We start from the raw sequence: 16,555 nt of genomic DNA on the forward strand, positions 1-16,555 counted from the left end.
CAACATTTTTTCTATGTGCAGTATTCCAAAAAACTAAGCATTATTTAAGAGAAACTAGTTTAATTCTACGTATATCAACGATTTGTTGATTGTTTAATATTCAAGAGTTGTCATTTCATTACAATTATAGGTTAAATATATTTTTAATTTTTATTTGGTTGAAAAAAACTTAATTTTCTCAAATTTAGAATATAATTTTGAACCATTTTTATTTATTAATTCAAGACAAAAATAAAAAATTTAAACAAAATTATGATTTACTTCTTCTTGAAACTATTTTATTTGCTAAAGGTTATACAAAATTGAGAATTCTAATTTGTTTAAATCCTAGTAATGGAAATACTTAATTAGAATGTATAGAAACACAATGGCTTATCATAAAAATTAAATTTATATTTGTTTTTAATTGTTAACTAAAAAAGAAAATATTTTGAAAAGGAGAGAAAAAATATAATGAATTTCAAAATCCTTCTTTGACTATATAATCATGAAATTTATCTCACTAAATTGATAAATTTATCTCACTAAATTTATCTCAATTTTAGGAGCCAAGTCTTGATGCCAATTGAAGTGAATGTTAGGGAACAAGAAAGGGAGTTGAATTGTTGTGCTTTTTAATTTTTTATAAAAATCTATTCTTCAAAAGGTAAACTTCTAAGTATTCAAAATTAGTGTATTCTTTTAAAAAAAAATCTTTATGAAAATCTATTTGAAAAGGTAAATTTCTAAGTATTCAAATTCAAACTTAGTATATTCTTTTGAAAATAACTTTGGAGCAAGCTTGTTTTCATAATAGATTGTGCAATAATAAATATAAGATGTAATATATTAAATGAAATAAGTAAACAAATAGAGTTAGAGAGATTTACACAAACTTGTGAGATTTTCACTGTCACAACCAATTACTGTTCAGAACAACTCAACCATTTGTTGATACGATAACACCATTACATAACCACCTATTTTAGTGATACACACTCAACCACTTATTGAGATTTGACACTCAACAACATGTTGAGAGAACCAACCTAACAACTACCTACTATGAGATTACACAATCACTATTGTGATTCTTTTTTCCCTTCCCACACCTCTGTAACTCAGATTTGGGTAAGAATGACTTTTTACAAAAATGGCTTTTGTATCCTAGCTCTCTGCTAAGATTACAATAAGTTTTCCTCAGTTAGAGCTTTCACTAAGGAAGATTCACACTTCACTTTTGTATTACAAGATTTATACAAAATGTTGAACTGGAGATCTTTGAATAAATCAAAGTATGAAGCAAAGATTATAGCTTTGATAGCTTATGTTTTTCTTACTCTCTTTTATCTTGCTTGCTTCAAAACTGCAGCCTTGGTCTTCCTTCTATAGCTACTAAAATAGATTTGTTATGGCTTGCTTAGTTTTTAAGCAATGTTGATCTCATTGTACTTTCTTTTTTTGGTACTGTCAATTTTTTCTTCAGATGATAGTACATTTTGAGTAGATCTTCTCTTCAAATCTTTTGAGTAGAGTCTTTAGTACAAGTCTTTTGAGAAACTGTGTTCTAATTGAATCCTTTTGATAGATGATTCAAAGTGTAAGTCTTCTAAGCTAAGTTTTTAAGAGATTTCTCTTGAGAATAAATGTTTTAACTTGAATTTTTTTTTTAACAGAGACACAAGATGCTCATCTTTTTTATTAGCATAGTCAAGACTTTGCTGCTAAATAGTAGTTTAAATAAATTGAATAATGTCTTGTGAAGTTTCTAAAGTGTGATACTTAGGCAACCTTCTAAGTACTTAAAAAATAATTCTGAAACACTTAAAAAAAATTATTAGTACTTTACATGAGAACTCTTCTAAATTAAAATTTGAAACCAAGAGTTTGTCATTTTTAAAATATATATTTAGGCAGGATTCAATAATCTTTTAGACAGGATCTTCAAGACTTTTCTCCTGAGAAGAAATGTTTTGCTTGAAATTGTCTGATCAATAACTTAGGATACTCAACTTCTTGTTTGGGACAAAAATTGTCTTTTATGCTACTTAACAATCCTTAGTATAAAATCTTATTTTACTTTGTCATAAGGATTTTTTTTATTCAAGAAACTATTGACTCATATAGTCTTCTCTCCAATCTTATTCTTATTGAAACACTTGAACAAAATTATTAGCACACAAATAAGAACTTTTATACATTGCAATATAAATGTAATTGTTGAAGCACTTCAGTTTTAAAATAAATTGTAATATAAATGTAATACAAAGAAAAAAAAATTAATGATAAAGATAACAACACTTTATAATCATATTATATTTTTTTATTTAATTAAAAAAGTTAATAGTTTTAATTTTTAACATAATATAAAATTATAATACAATTAAATATATTTTTTTAAATTGAGTCCTCTTATATATGAATTCATTTTGCACCTCTAGACAACCTCCAAAACCAACCTTACATATCATGAAGGTTAAAAGATTGAAACAAACTAAAATAAATAAAAGTAAAATATATTATATTATAAGAAAAAAATAGTACAAAAGTCATAGACAAATTCTCCAAACCAAATATCTTGATGAGAGTAGACATAATAATATATAGAGGAAATTTAAGTAAAATGTTTTTGATTTGCACTACATACTCAAACTTGGACTTTTTTTTATACCATTTTTTATTTATCCAAATACCCTCCCCACCTCTTACTTGGGCCCTTCTTTTTTCAGCCCATTAAGAAATCGGTTGCTCAATCGGTTGTTAGGAAATCGATTTTTCTCTTGGTTTTTTTAGTTCATTTTTTACTTTATTTTTTGTTTTTAATTTTAAAAATTATTTTAATTTAATTTAAAATTTAGAATTTAAATTTAGAGAATAATATGTTTTAATATTTAAATTTTATTTTAAAAATATAGATAATTTAATAATTTAATTTAAGAATTTAAATTTTTTTCAATTAACATTTTTAAATAATTAGTTTAGTGATTCTATTTAATAAATATATTTTTTAATAATATTATAATATTGGTTTATAAAATAGTATATATATTTAATTTTTTAATATTATTAAGAATGAATATTATTAACTTTAAATAATGTTAAATTTAAATTAATAATATAAAATTTTAATTAATTTAAGTATTTGATGTTAGTGATTAAATCTTTCAAAAAAAAAATAGGAAATTAAAATTTGTAATTCATTAATACAATTGAAGAACTGCATTAAAACACACTTGAATACATGATATTAAAGAAAAATATACAATTAAACAAACACACATTGAAACTTGGTTGAATACTATCCATTAGAAGAACAAGTTGTTGACTTTAAGGTTGTTGATTTGAACTCCCTAGACGAAAAGGACATTTCTTCTTAGAATGACTTGGATTCCTACACATGGAACACCTTTTTGGTTGTCTAGGTTCAACCATATCCACTACAAGAAAAATGATTATTATCTACGGAATATTATCTACGGAATTTTTCCGTAGATAATGTTTAGTTATCTACGGAATATTATCTACGAAAATTTTTCCGTAGATAATTTTTAGTTATCTACGGAATATTACCTACGAAATTATTTCCGTAGATAATATTTAGTTATCTACGAAAATTTCCGTAGATAACTTATACGAAAATTTCCGTAGATAATTTATCTACGAAAATTTCCGTAGATAACTTCACCCATAGATAAATTTCGTAGGTAAAACATTTTATTTGAAATATCAATTAACATTTTTTATTATCGTTTCATTTTAATTTATTGTAAAATAATTAAAATATTTAATTTAGCATCATTAAAAAAATAATCATTATAAGATTTAATTTTTTTAAAATTTAATTATTTATTATAATACTTTTAGTCACCGTATCGACCAAAAAATATATTTTTGATTAAAATATATTTTAAAATTTAGTTAATTCATTATAATATTTTAAAATAAATATTTTTAAAATTGTTATTAGATAAGTTATCTACGGAAATTTTCGTAGATAACTTATCTACGAAAATTTCCGTAGATAACTTCACCCATAGATAAATTTCGTAGGTAAAACATTTTATTTGAAATATCAATTAACATATTTTATTATCGTTTCATTTTAATTTATTGTAAAATAATTAAAATATTTAATTTAGCATCATTAAAAAAATAATCATTATAAGATTTAATTTTTTTAAAATTTAATTATTTATTATAATACTTTTAGTCACCGTATCGACCAAAAAATATATTTTTGGTTAAAATATATTTTAAAATTTAGTTAATTCATTATAATATTTTAAAATAAATATTTTTAAAATTGTTATTAGATAAGTTATCTATGGAAAAATCTGTAGGTAACTTATCTACGAATTTTTCCGTAGGTAACTTATCTACGGATTTTTCCGTAGGTAACTTATCTACGGATTTTTCCGTAGGTAACTTATCTACGGATTTTTCCGTAGGTAACTTATCTACGGATTTTTCTGTAGATAAGTTATCTACGGAAATTTCTGTAGATAACTTATCTACGAAAATTTCCGTAGATAACTTCACCCATAGATAAATTTTGTAGGTAAAACATTTTATTTGAAATATTAATTAACATATTTTATTATCGTTTCATTTTAATTTATTGTAAAATAATTAAAATATTTAATTTAGCATCATTAAAAAAATAATCATTATAAGATTTAATTTTTTTAAAATTTAATTATTTATTATAATACTTTTAGTCACCGTATCGACCAAAAAATATATTTTTGATTAAAATATATTTTAAAATTTAGTTAATTCATTATAATATTTTAAAATAAATATTTTTAAAATTGTTATTAGATAAGTTATCTACAGAAATTTCTGTAGATAAGTTATCTATGGAAATTTCCATAGATAATTTATCTATGGATTTTTTTGTAGATAAGTTATCTACGGAAATTTCCGTAGATAACTTATCTACGGATAATTCCGTAGGTAAAACATATTTTTATTATCTTTTCATTTTTATTTATTATAAAATAATTAAAATATTTAATTTAACCTCATTAAAAAAAATAATCATTATAAAATTTAATCTTTTTTAGTTTAATTATTTATTATAATACTTTTTAGTTACCGTATTTACTAAAAAATTATTTTTAATTAAAATATATTTTAGAATTTTAGTTAAATACCTCAAGTTTAGAATCATATAAGTAGTGTATCCAAATCTTAATATAATATCATAACCACTAACTCATAGATAAGGTAGTTCCTCTCATGAATTATCAATTGCCTAGAACATAAGCTACTATCTTTCCTTCTCGCATCAACAATGCATCCACATTCATATTATAAGTACTACTATATACCATAAAAAGACTTACTAAAATCTAGTAGTATCAACACTAGTCAATCTTTCGTTAAGAATTCGGAACTTACTCTCACACTTACTATCCCACATAAGGACAATACTTCTCCTAGTGAATGTAGTTAAGGGCAATGCTATCTTAGAAATTCCTTCAATAAATCTCCAATAATAATAAGCTAGCCTCATAAAACTCTTATTCTCACTAACTAGCTTAAATGTCTCCCCACTTAAACACAACTTCTACCTGAGACAGATCCATGTTTACCTCAACTGGAATTTACAGGAACTAGAAAACTTATCTCATACAATCAAAATAAATAAATAAATAAATCAATCAATAAATAAAATAAAATAAGATAAAATAAAATAAAATAGTAATACTTAGATAACTTAACATACAACCTTCTTGGATATATCTCCACCCTCAACTACAAAATGATCATACCACACCCTAAGGTCAATCTCACTAACCACACGACATTCACCAATTGATCCCTAAGGTCATCTATCCACATATCAACATACATGCATATTAAATCATATTAGAATACCTACTTTAAACCTTCAAATATACCATCCATAAGCATGTACATGAACAACCCTTACCACATAGCATCATACAATCTTAAACAACCTCTCAATCCACATGAAAACACCTCAAAACATCTTAACAAAATCAATTCTTATCCTTGCATTGCCTACTAACCCAAAAACATTATTACAGCCTACTTCTCCTTTCAACAACTATCAAAGAAAACAACACACAGAGAGTTCTACTCATCCAAATGATCTCAAACCTATCTCAAACGAAAGCTAAGAGAATAAGCTACAACTCATAAGATTCTAAAAAGATCATCTTCTTAGCTAAAAATTTCAAAAACCGCAGCAGATATATTCAGCGCTTACAGCTAAACCTTTGATCACCAAAGTAGCTATAACTGGAGTTCTAGACCCCCGTTTTACTTGATTCCAGTTCCATTGGAAAGATAACGTCCAAGGATACAACTTTTGTGAAGACCATAAAATCTAAATCTGTCAATAAGGTACTCATACTGGCACAAAAAAACTGCAGCGAAAATATCCTCTACACCAAACAGCATTAGTGTATCAATATATCTAAGGCCACAAAAATACCTCAACCCTTCCAAACTCACACCTCAACTTCATATCAAAGTTTCTCACTATAAATCTAAACCAAACAACTCACATATTCAGTACAAAAGACTTAGAAAATAAAATTCACATACTACCTAAACCATAAAAGGTCAACATACAACCATCAAACTCTAGAAATCATCAACACTTCAATCTCTCCTTAAGAATACCAAAACTCCAATTCTCAACATACATCATCCTTGGATTCAATCGCTACAACTATAACTTTCAAAAATTCCACCAATCGTAAACTCTTAATACACAAAAAAAAATTAATGTCCTAACCAAAGCTAAGGCCTCAATAGTTCCTAAAATATTAGCACAATATCTCGTCTATCACTACTCGCACATATGCTTGCAACACAAGCGATATCACTCAACCACTACTTCTTACGTAAGCAAGAAGTCTCAAACAAATAAGCAATCATAAGAATGAAGAAGAGCGGTCATAATGGTATTAGCTAACACTATCATGACTATCATTCCTCTAATTATAAAATAACTTAACAAGAAGAACATCATCATCATCAAAGCAAAACATCATCAAAGTACACAACAAATAAGACACAATCAGAGTACACAACAGAGTCATGATAAGAACATAACACACACGGTCGATTGGATCGACCTGCTCTGATACCACTTAATGTGATACCCTCTACCCCAACATACATATACAGTAATTATAAAAAAAATAAAATATTTCATCATTAAAAATCAAATTTCCAACCACGTAAGGGTAAAGAGTTCACATTCATAAACTTAATACAAATAACATGTCGGTAAAATTACAAAGAAATAAAACTGAATTTTCCAAAATAATTTAATAAAAACATCTTAACACTAATCATATCTATGTCCCGATGTCACATGTCCTATCAGAGCAAAACCAAACATAGAAGCCTAAGCTTCATCATCAACATCCTCAGCCTCACGCTGATGATCATCTGTATAACAGTCAAAACAAAACAACACGAGAAAAGGGAGTGAGAAATATCTCACTCTGGCTCACAGTGTAGAAATACACACCGGATAACCAAACACAAACAATACAGATATAGCATAGACATGTTAACACAATATTACATCTTACTCATCTAAGACATAAAAATATCAATTTATTATATAACATTGAAAATGCACATGTATGGACACGGACTACATATTATCATGCATGTGGCGCCAGTAAAACATCACATGGCATATTGCCGCTAGCAATACACGAAGAGTAGTCTAGGAGTACATGCCGGGTCACACCCTCTGCGCACTCTCACTAGAAGGATATACTACCAGAGTCTCGTCGGGATAGCTAAGCCGCGCAAGATACATCCCATGCACACAATTGGCGAGACTGAGACTTCCAAACCGAGTTATCCCCAAGGACTAATCCCCAAAGCTTTTACACTAGGGGGCCTTCTCTGGCGGTGTATTCCATATCGTACCCTTAAAACACTTATGCAAATGATGCATGTCAATCAAGACTCTATGCATTCTCATATCACATTATCATTTCTCATGGTCATATCACATCATCACATTCGTCATCACATTTCATCATCATATTTCATTATCACGTTTCATATCTCATGTCTCAATCACATTTCACATTAGATCATCATATCACATTATCACATTTTCTCATCATGTTCACAAAGCCTCACAGAGCACTTTAATTTATATTAAAACTCGTTTATTTATAAAATTAAATACATATTTTAACATCACATCAAACAATGAATATAACAGAATAATTAGAAATTAAAACATAAAATATTCCTATTTTTCCTATTTCTCATAGGGTTTCCCGCAGGAACCCATAGAGCACTTTAAATCATATCAAAACATATTTATTTTCAAAATTAAGCACATACTTACACTCAACAAATATCAAGAAACACAACAGAAAACTCAGAAGGTAAAACAGAAAACATTTAAAATTTGCCTCTTACAATTATCAATACATTCTCTTAGGGTTTCCTATAGGAACCCATAGAAATCTCAATTCATACAGTTGGAAAAAACCCCTCATACATAGAGACATACAAAAAATACAACAAACACAGGATTGGGGGCCAATCCCACTACCCAGCATACAATCCCACACCCAGAGCAAGATTTCTCACTCCCCCCTTACCTCGATAGAAGCCGAATCTTGTTTGGTCGCCCCCTCTAGGTTTCTCTTCGCCTTCAGAGAGGAAGGAGGAAAAATATTGGAAAGTGAAAAAAATGAGTTTTAGAGAGTGCAAAACGCTCTATTTATAGGCATCAGGCCGCGGCCAGAACGGCCCGTTCCGAATCCGGAACGGCCCGTTCTGGGCACACCGAATAGGTACAAAAGCCTCTGCCAGAACGGCCCGTTCCAAATCCAGAACGGCCCGTTCTGGGTTTTCCGGAATGGCCCGTTTCAATGTGGAACGGTCCGTTCTGAGTCAAACTTTGTTCTTTTAAAATCACATCCGGAACGGCCCATTTCCAAAGTGGAACGGCCCGTTCTGGGTTAAAATTTTACCCACGCATGCTTGATTTGGAACGGCCCGTTCCAAAAGTGGAACGGCCCGTTCCAAAAGTGGAACGGCCCGTTCCAAAGCTATGAAAATCCAGGATTATTAGTTAATGAATAAATAAATAATATATATATATATATATATATATATATATATATATATATATATATATATCAAATTAAAATAAAATATCAAAACAATTTAAAAGATGATTTTCTTCAAATAATAATTATAACAAAATATCATAATTAATAATATTATATAAAATAATTTTCATAAATGATTATTATTAAAAACCTTTAAAACTTCAATTAAACTCATTTAATTAATCACAATAATTATAAGGAAATAATCTTCATAAATACAAAAATAAATAATAATTATTCGTAGTATTAGTAAAAAAATTCGGGATGTTACATAACACATGTTTAATTTTGTTTGGATTAAAAAAATATTTTTTATGCGATAAATTCACTTAAATCGCAGAAAAAGAATCTTAAGATGTAAAAACAAGTTATTTTTCTTAAAAAAAACTATTTATAAGTTTCAACTAATATCTTAAATAACCAGTTTTTTTTATTTATAATTAAATAAATAAATTTATTTGTCAAGAAAAATAAAAACACATAAACACAACAACAAAGCATGTGATCGTTCATGTGTATCTTTGGTGAGAGAAAAAGCAACCCAGCTTGAATGCTATAGAGAGGAAAGGGGGTCTCTCTAGGTTTTAGCTTTAGCACACACTGTTTGTTGAATGGGGAAAGTGAGAGAGAGTTGCTGCCGCCAACTCCCATTGAATGCTCCCAACCTTCACTGCTTCCGCCTTCTTCTTTACGTCTTTTTTTAAACTCTCAAAAAACTCTCTCTACACTCTTCTTTCTATTTACCCTGCTCCCTCACTCGCAAAACCCTAATTCCCCCCTCCAAACCTTCGCTTCTTCAATCTCCTCCTGCGCCATCTCCAATTTCACTTTCTCTGCTCCTTTCTTCGCTAGGGTACGCTCTCTCGTCTTCCACTGCGATCAATTTCGTGTTGACGAATTCTGACTACGTCGCTGCCTCTGCTTCATTGAATTTATTGCTCACTTGTTATGCTTCCGTGACACGTTTTGTTTGTGCAGATGGCAGGGGTGGAGAACAACGACGGGAACGAGAGTGAACGGGAATTAGCAGGAACTAGCGATAACGGTTATGCGGAAGCTGCAGAGCCTAGTGGCTCTGCTGGTGGCGAAGGGAACGATGTCGTTTCGTATGCGAACGTACTGCGTTCGAGGAACAAGTTTGTCGAAGCTCTCGCGCTCTACGAGCGTGTCTTGGAGAGTGACGGCGCAAATGTGGAGGCTCTCATTGGGAAAGGGATATGCCTTCAGATGCAGAATAAGGGAAAGCCTGTGTTTGAGACTTTTTCCGAGGCTATCAAGCTGGATCCTCAGAATGCTTGTGCTCACACGCATTGCGGTATTCTGCACAAAGACGAGGATCGCCTGGTGGAGGCTGCCGAGGTATGCTTATCACTGTTCAATAACTCTGCTGAAATTGTTGCATTTGCTAGTTTAATAACTCTTGTAAGATAGAGATTCATGTTTAATATATAGGGGTTGAATGTTGACAAATATTGTAATATAAGATTTTTATTTATTTATACTTGATTTTAAAATATTAAAATTTAATTTATAAATAATTATGTAAATAAAATCTAAATTAGTTAAGACATCATGATACGTATAGTGAGAAAGGGTCCATACTTTAATGAATTTTAATGTATGGCATCAATGCCGTTAAAGTCACTCATGATGGAAGAGCCATCAAAATTGATGGGAAGAGGAGGGTGCTAATATCTGGATCAATTCATTATCCTAGAAGCACACCTGGGGTATTATTCCTTTAACATTTGTTCTTTGAATGTGTTCTTTTGTTTATCTTTCATGATATTAATTATTAGTTAACATTTTTTATTTTATGTACATTAGATGTGGCCTGATTTGATTAAAAAAGCAAAAGAAGGAGGGTTAGATGCTATTGAAACATATGTTTTCTGGAATGCACATGAACCTGTTCGTTGCCAATATGATTTCACTGGCAATAATGATCTCATTAGATTTCTCAAGACCATTCAAGATGAAGGACTTTTTGCTGTGCTTCGCATTGGCCCCTATGTCTGTGCTGAATGGGATTATGGGTACTTAATTTTAACTTCATATCACTTCACCCTTTCATATTTTTTAAAAATTGACAAAACTTAAATACAATTTTTTAATATAGTTAATACTATTTTTTTAATAGAATTAGAGTTTTACTTTAATATTATATACTCTGCCTTAAATACCAATTACACTTAATAAACTGTATGAAAATTTTATCCTTTAAAAAATAATTATAACGAAGGCAACAAAGGTTACATAGTATTCTTTACTTTAGTTACATGTGTTACATTATGAGTATTATAAAACTCTCATTTGTTTAATTTTAGAGGGATCCCTGTGTGGGTTCACAATCTACCTGGTGTGGAGATTCGGACGGCAAATAAAGTGTACATGGTAAAAAAAATTGTACTTTTTAACTTGCTAGATCCGCACTATGCTGTATGTAATTATTTCTTATTCATTAAACGAATTAATTTTTTTAGCTTTCCATTTGCATGATATATATTTTTATTTTATATGAACTTTGCAGCCTGCATACTATAATCTTGGTGTGGTCTATTCTGAAATGATGCAATATGACATGGCCCTCAATTTCTATGAAAAGGCTGCGTTAGAGAGGCCCATGTATGCTGAAGCATATTGCAATATGGGTGTGATCTTTAAAAATCGTGGTGATTTGGAATCGGCTATTACTTGTTATGAGAGGTACTCTATAATATCTTTAGCCTTGTCTTCTTTTTCTGAGTGAAGTTTTGCATGTAATTGTTATTTGTTATTTTAATTAATAATAACTTGACTTCTACTGTTGGGTCTTATGATCAATTGATGTTTTGTGGCAGGTGTTTAGCGGTTTCACCTAATTTTCGTAGATAACTTATCTACGGAAATTTTCGTAGGTAACTTATCTACGGAAATTTCTGTAGGTAACTTATCTATGGAAATTTCCGTAGGTAAGTTATCTACGGAAATTTCCGTAGATAAGTTACCTACGGAAATTTCCGTAGATAAGTTATCTACAGAAATTTCTGTAGATAACTTACCTACGGAAATTTTCGTAGATAACTTACATTTTCGTAGATAAGTTACCTACGGAAATTTCCGTAAGTAAGTTATCTACGGAAATTTCCGTAGATAAACGCATCCGTAGATAAATTCCGTAGATAAACGCATCCGTAGATAAATTCTATATCCGTAGATAAAATCCATAGATAACGTTATCTACGGAAAATTTTTCGTAGATAACGTTATCTACGACCTTATTATCTACGGATTTTTTTCGTAGATAATTATCCGTTATCTACGGATTTTCATCATTATCTACGGATTTTTTCCGTAGATAATGCTGATTTTTCTTGTAGTGATCCATTGTTATGCATGTTCAGGATGATTTTGGACGATCTTTTTTGTTTTCGATATTATTTTGATTTGGTAATGTTTGTGGTTCCCCATAATCTGGCTAATAAGATTCATTGGGTAGTTCTCCAAATAATTCATTATACACATTGGAAACATATTCCAATGTGTACATTGGATCTATGTAAGATGTGTGTAATGGTGGTGAACACGCTTACATGCAGCAATGACATGTGAGCATGACATGTGTAATTTTTGGAATTTTTCACAATCACACCACTTCTCATCTAGTCTAACCATGAATGTTTTAGTTGGTCATCCTTTCCTTGGATTAATCATTTCTTGCACTAGAAAACGTGTATTGCATCGATCAAACTCAAGGACATGATGACTGTTTGCCTTTGATTCCACGTCTCTGATGGCCTTATTTATGATTTCTGTATATACTTGTTCGGCTCTTAGTTTAACATCGACTTCCTTCCTTCTCTAGATGAATAATGCATTACATCTTTTTTATGTCGAAGTGATAATTGCACAAATTGACAAATTTATGATTTTTCTAAGAATTGAATTTATTGACTCTACTAGGTTAGTTGTCATGTGTCCCCATCGTCGGCCACCATCTCATGCAAGAGTCCATTGGTCTCTAGGAATATTGTTGAGCCAATCAATTTTACCTTCAATTTCTAGTTCACTTCTTAATAATTAAAGTAGTAATTAAACCTATGCTCTATCATGTCATAAGCTATAAAATTTTAAAAACAATTCACTAGATATAGTAAAATAAATACAAATAAATATATAATTGTTCCTCAAAAATAAATAAATAAAAATTACATACCCATGTTGGTGGTCAATTTTTTCCTTTTTGCATTATTGAAATGTCTCATGAAATTTGGTACAATGTGTCAGATGCAAAACATACGCACTAAATTTTTCGATGTCCAACCACAGACTTCTCTTGAGTAGGCATTTTTTATTGACGCGGTGATGCACTGACGTGGTGTCTAGGGATGGCAAAAATACCCGCACCCGCGGGTATCTGTGGATAAAATCCGCTACGGATAATAAATGGATAGGCTAATTGGGTACCCGCGGATAATGGGGACGGGTAATTTTTTACCCGTTTATAAATGGGGCGGGGGAGGGTATGATGATATCCATACCCGCGGGTACTCGTTTAATATTATTTCTTAAATATCCTAATTATCCTTGTACGACATAACCCTAAAACTACACTCTCTCATCTTATTTTCTTACAAAAGTGAGGTTGATGAAGTTACTGACATGTGTTAAACATGTTATAAAATTGTTAGATGTAATTTGATTAATTTTCTAGCTTTGATTGGACCAATAAGATTTATGTATTTTAAGTTATTTACTTTCATTTGGAATTATGAGATTTAATTATTGTAGTTTTGTGATGAGACTTCAACTTACTTGTGAGATTGATGTATTTTAAGTTATTGATTATCTTGAATTTTTATTATTATTTCAACAAAATTAACGTTAAATAAAAGTTCAAAATTAATATTGAATTTTTATTTTTAATATTTCAATGGTATTAAAATATAAACTTAAAATTATTTGTAATATAATTTTTTTAATTTCTTAAAATTTTTATAAATATCCATGGATATCCGTGGATATTCAAGAAATTCATGGATACCCGCTTAATGGATACCTGCACGGATATGAGGTGGGTATGGGGCCAATTTTTATTCAACGGGGCGGGGGCGGATTTACTATTACCCGCCCCCATGGGGCCCCATTGCCATCCCTAGTGGTGTCATTGATTCTTGACATAGTGTCATTGATTCCTGATGTACTAACGCGATGTCATTGATTATTAACGTAAAATAATTTTTCTTAATGTGATGAAAAATAGGGTCCAAGTAGGAAATTGATTTTCCCCAGTTGATTTCTCACTTGGGTTGAAAAATGGGTCAGTTTGATAAATAATAGTGAGAGGTTAGTTGGATATATAAAAAAATGATATAAAAAAGTCTAAAATTTGAATATTTGAGTAATTACCATGGGCCATCCGAGTATATTCGTTGAATAACTACTAAAAATCGACAATACTTACTCTAAATGAAAATTCCTTTCTTCATTTCTAAATTTTTTACTAATATATTTTTTTTAAAAAAAATTACCAAAGCACACCCTGTAACACCCCGAATTTTCTACTAATACAATATTAATTATTATTTATTTTTATATTTATGAAGATTATTTTCTTATAGTTATTTTAGTTAATTAAAGAGGTTTTTATAGAATATTGTAAAGGTTTGTAATAATTTAAATTATTTATGAAATTTTTTTTATATATAAAATTCTATTTTTTTTAAGGCCAGAATGAGTTGTTCTAAAAAGTGGAACGAGTCGTTCTAAACGATGAAAGTAAACTATTTTGAGAGACCAAAACGGGCCGTTCCAAATTAGTAAAAAGACTCATTTGGGTTATTCCAGAACGGGCCATTCCAAGATTCTAAACTTGCCTAAAAACCTTAGTTGGAAATGGGCCGTTCCAACTATGGTCAATAAGTGTTAACATGAACCCCAGAACGGGTCGTTCTGATTTTAGAACGGGCCGTTCTGATTTTTGAAAATGGGCCGTTTTGATTTTAGAATGGCCGTTCTAGTTGTAAATTTTGCCTATAACGCATGACTCCGGAACGGGCCATTCCGGATTCAGTACGTGCCGTTCTGGGTACCCCTGAATGCTTATAAATAGGAGGCATGGGCTGTGAAAAAAATTATAACTGTGAAGGGTGAAAACTTAGAGAGAGAAAGAGAAAGAGAGAGAGAGAGAGAAAGAGAAAGAGAGAAAGAGAAAGAAAGAGAGAGAAAGAAAAAGAGGGAATCCAGATGAAGAAAGTAACAAGGTCCTACTCAAGTTTCAGCTCCTGCTTATCGAGGTAAGGGGAGAGTGAGAAACCTCGCTCGGGGATGTGAGAATAATTGTTGAATAGTCTGATTTTCGGATTGGCTCCCAATCCCTTGCCTGTTGCATGCTTCTAGGAACATGCAAAGTATGAATGTGTTATGTTTTACTTTCTGTTTGCTCTACTTTGTTCCTTGTTGGAAATAATAAATGAATATGTAATTAATGTTAAAAATAAATAAGTTTTAATATGAATAAGAATGCTCTCTGTGTATTCTTGTGCGGACTTTATAAGGAACAATTATGACATGACTATGTGAAATATGCACAAATGACATGAGACATAAGAATGAACTATTGAGACAAGTTATGATTATGAGAATATGAAAAATGATGACATGATGTACTAAATGAAATTCTGTAATAAGTCAAATGTTGAGTCAATGAAATAATGAATGTATGACACGCATCATATACATATATAACTCCAGGTGTGTCGCTGAGGCCGCATACCAGTGATGTAACCAGCTAACAAGGTGTACCTTAAGGTCATCAGTGATGTAACAAGCTAACAAGTTGTACCTTAGGGTTACCAATGATGTAACCAGGTGTACCTTAGGGTCACCAGTGATGTAACAAGCTAACAAAGTGTACCTTAGGGTCACCAGTGATGAAATGTGAAACTTCCGTATGGCGCCACATACATGCATTTATGAGTCGAGTCCATGACATCATAGCATGATAAATGAGTGTACATGTGATACTGATCATGTATAGGTATTGTTTATATGTGATTAGAGTTTATGACTTATGATTGTTGTGTGTGCTATCTAACCTTTATTTCTGCACCTGAAACTGAGTAAGATGTTTCTCAGTCCCTTGTTGTTCTTGTATATGTTTAAATTATGTTGCAGGTGATCATCATCATGAGGATGTTGGTGATGAGGCTTAAGGCTTCAATTAGGCATGCTCTGATAGGATGTGACATCGGGCATAGCTAGGCTTAATTTATGATGTTATTATTTTAAAAGCCTTAGTTTTCTCTTCTTTTGTAATTTTGAACGTTCTTGATAAAAGACCAAAATGTGCATCTTTGTCATATTATTTTTATTACATGATTTTGGAAGTTATAAATTAATTCCTAACTAGGAGGCACTGTCACCTTTCCTGGAATTAATCTATATTTTCCTTTATATGA

At 30.4% G+C, this 16,555-nt stretch overlaps 1 protein-coding gene across 4 annotated transcripts; it reads left to right on the forward strand.

Moving 5' to 3' along the window:
• The first annotated feature begins 9,615 nt into the window (after positions 1 to 9,615).
• Positions 9,616 to 16,555, forward strand: LOC109794085 (putative UDP-N-acetylglucosamine--peptide N-acetylglucosaminyltransferase SPINDLY). 4 transcript variants are annotated; one of them, XM_020353546.3, is made up of 6 exons: positions 9,616 to 9,969; positions 10,095 to 10,475; positions 10,944 to 11,152; positions 11,444 to 11,555; positions 11,647 to 11,822; positions 13,383 to 13,889. In XM_020353546.3, exons 2-6 carry the CDS (start codon positions 10,095 to 10,097, stop codon positions 13,459 to 13,461), a joined length of 957 nt encoding a protein of 318 aa, XP_020209135.2. In that variant the 5' UTR covers positions 9,616 to 9,969; the 3' UTR covers positions 13,462 to 13,889. The 4 variants fall into 4 exon arrangements, with proteins under 4 accessions (XP_020209135.2, XP_020209136.2, XP_020209138.2 ...); XM_020353547.3 differs by having other exon boundaries at positions 13,425 to 13,889; XM_020353549.3 differs by lacking the exon at positions 13,383 to 13,889 and adding an exon at positions 16,272 to 16,555 and having other exon boundaries at positions 9,617 to 9,969.

The sequence above is a fragment of the Cajanus cajan genome, chromosome 9 (assembly GCF_000230855.2).
Source record: "Cajanus cajan strain Asha chromosome 9, NIPB_CcT2T_4, whole genome shotgun sequence".
NCBI classification, from domain to species: Eukaryota; Viridiplantae; Streptophyta; class Magnoliopsida; order Fabales; family Fabaceae; genus Cajanus; species Cajanus cajan.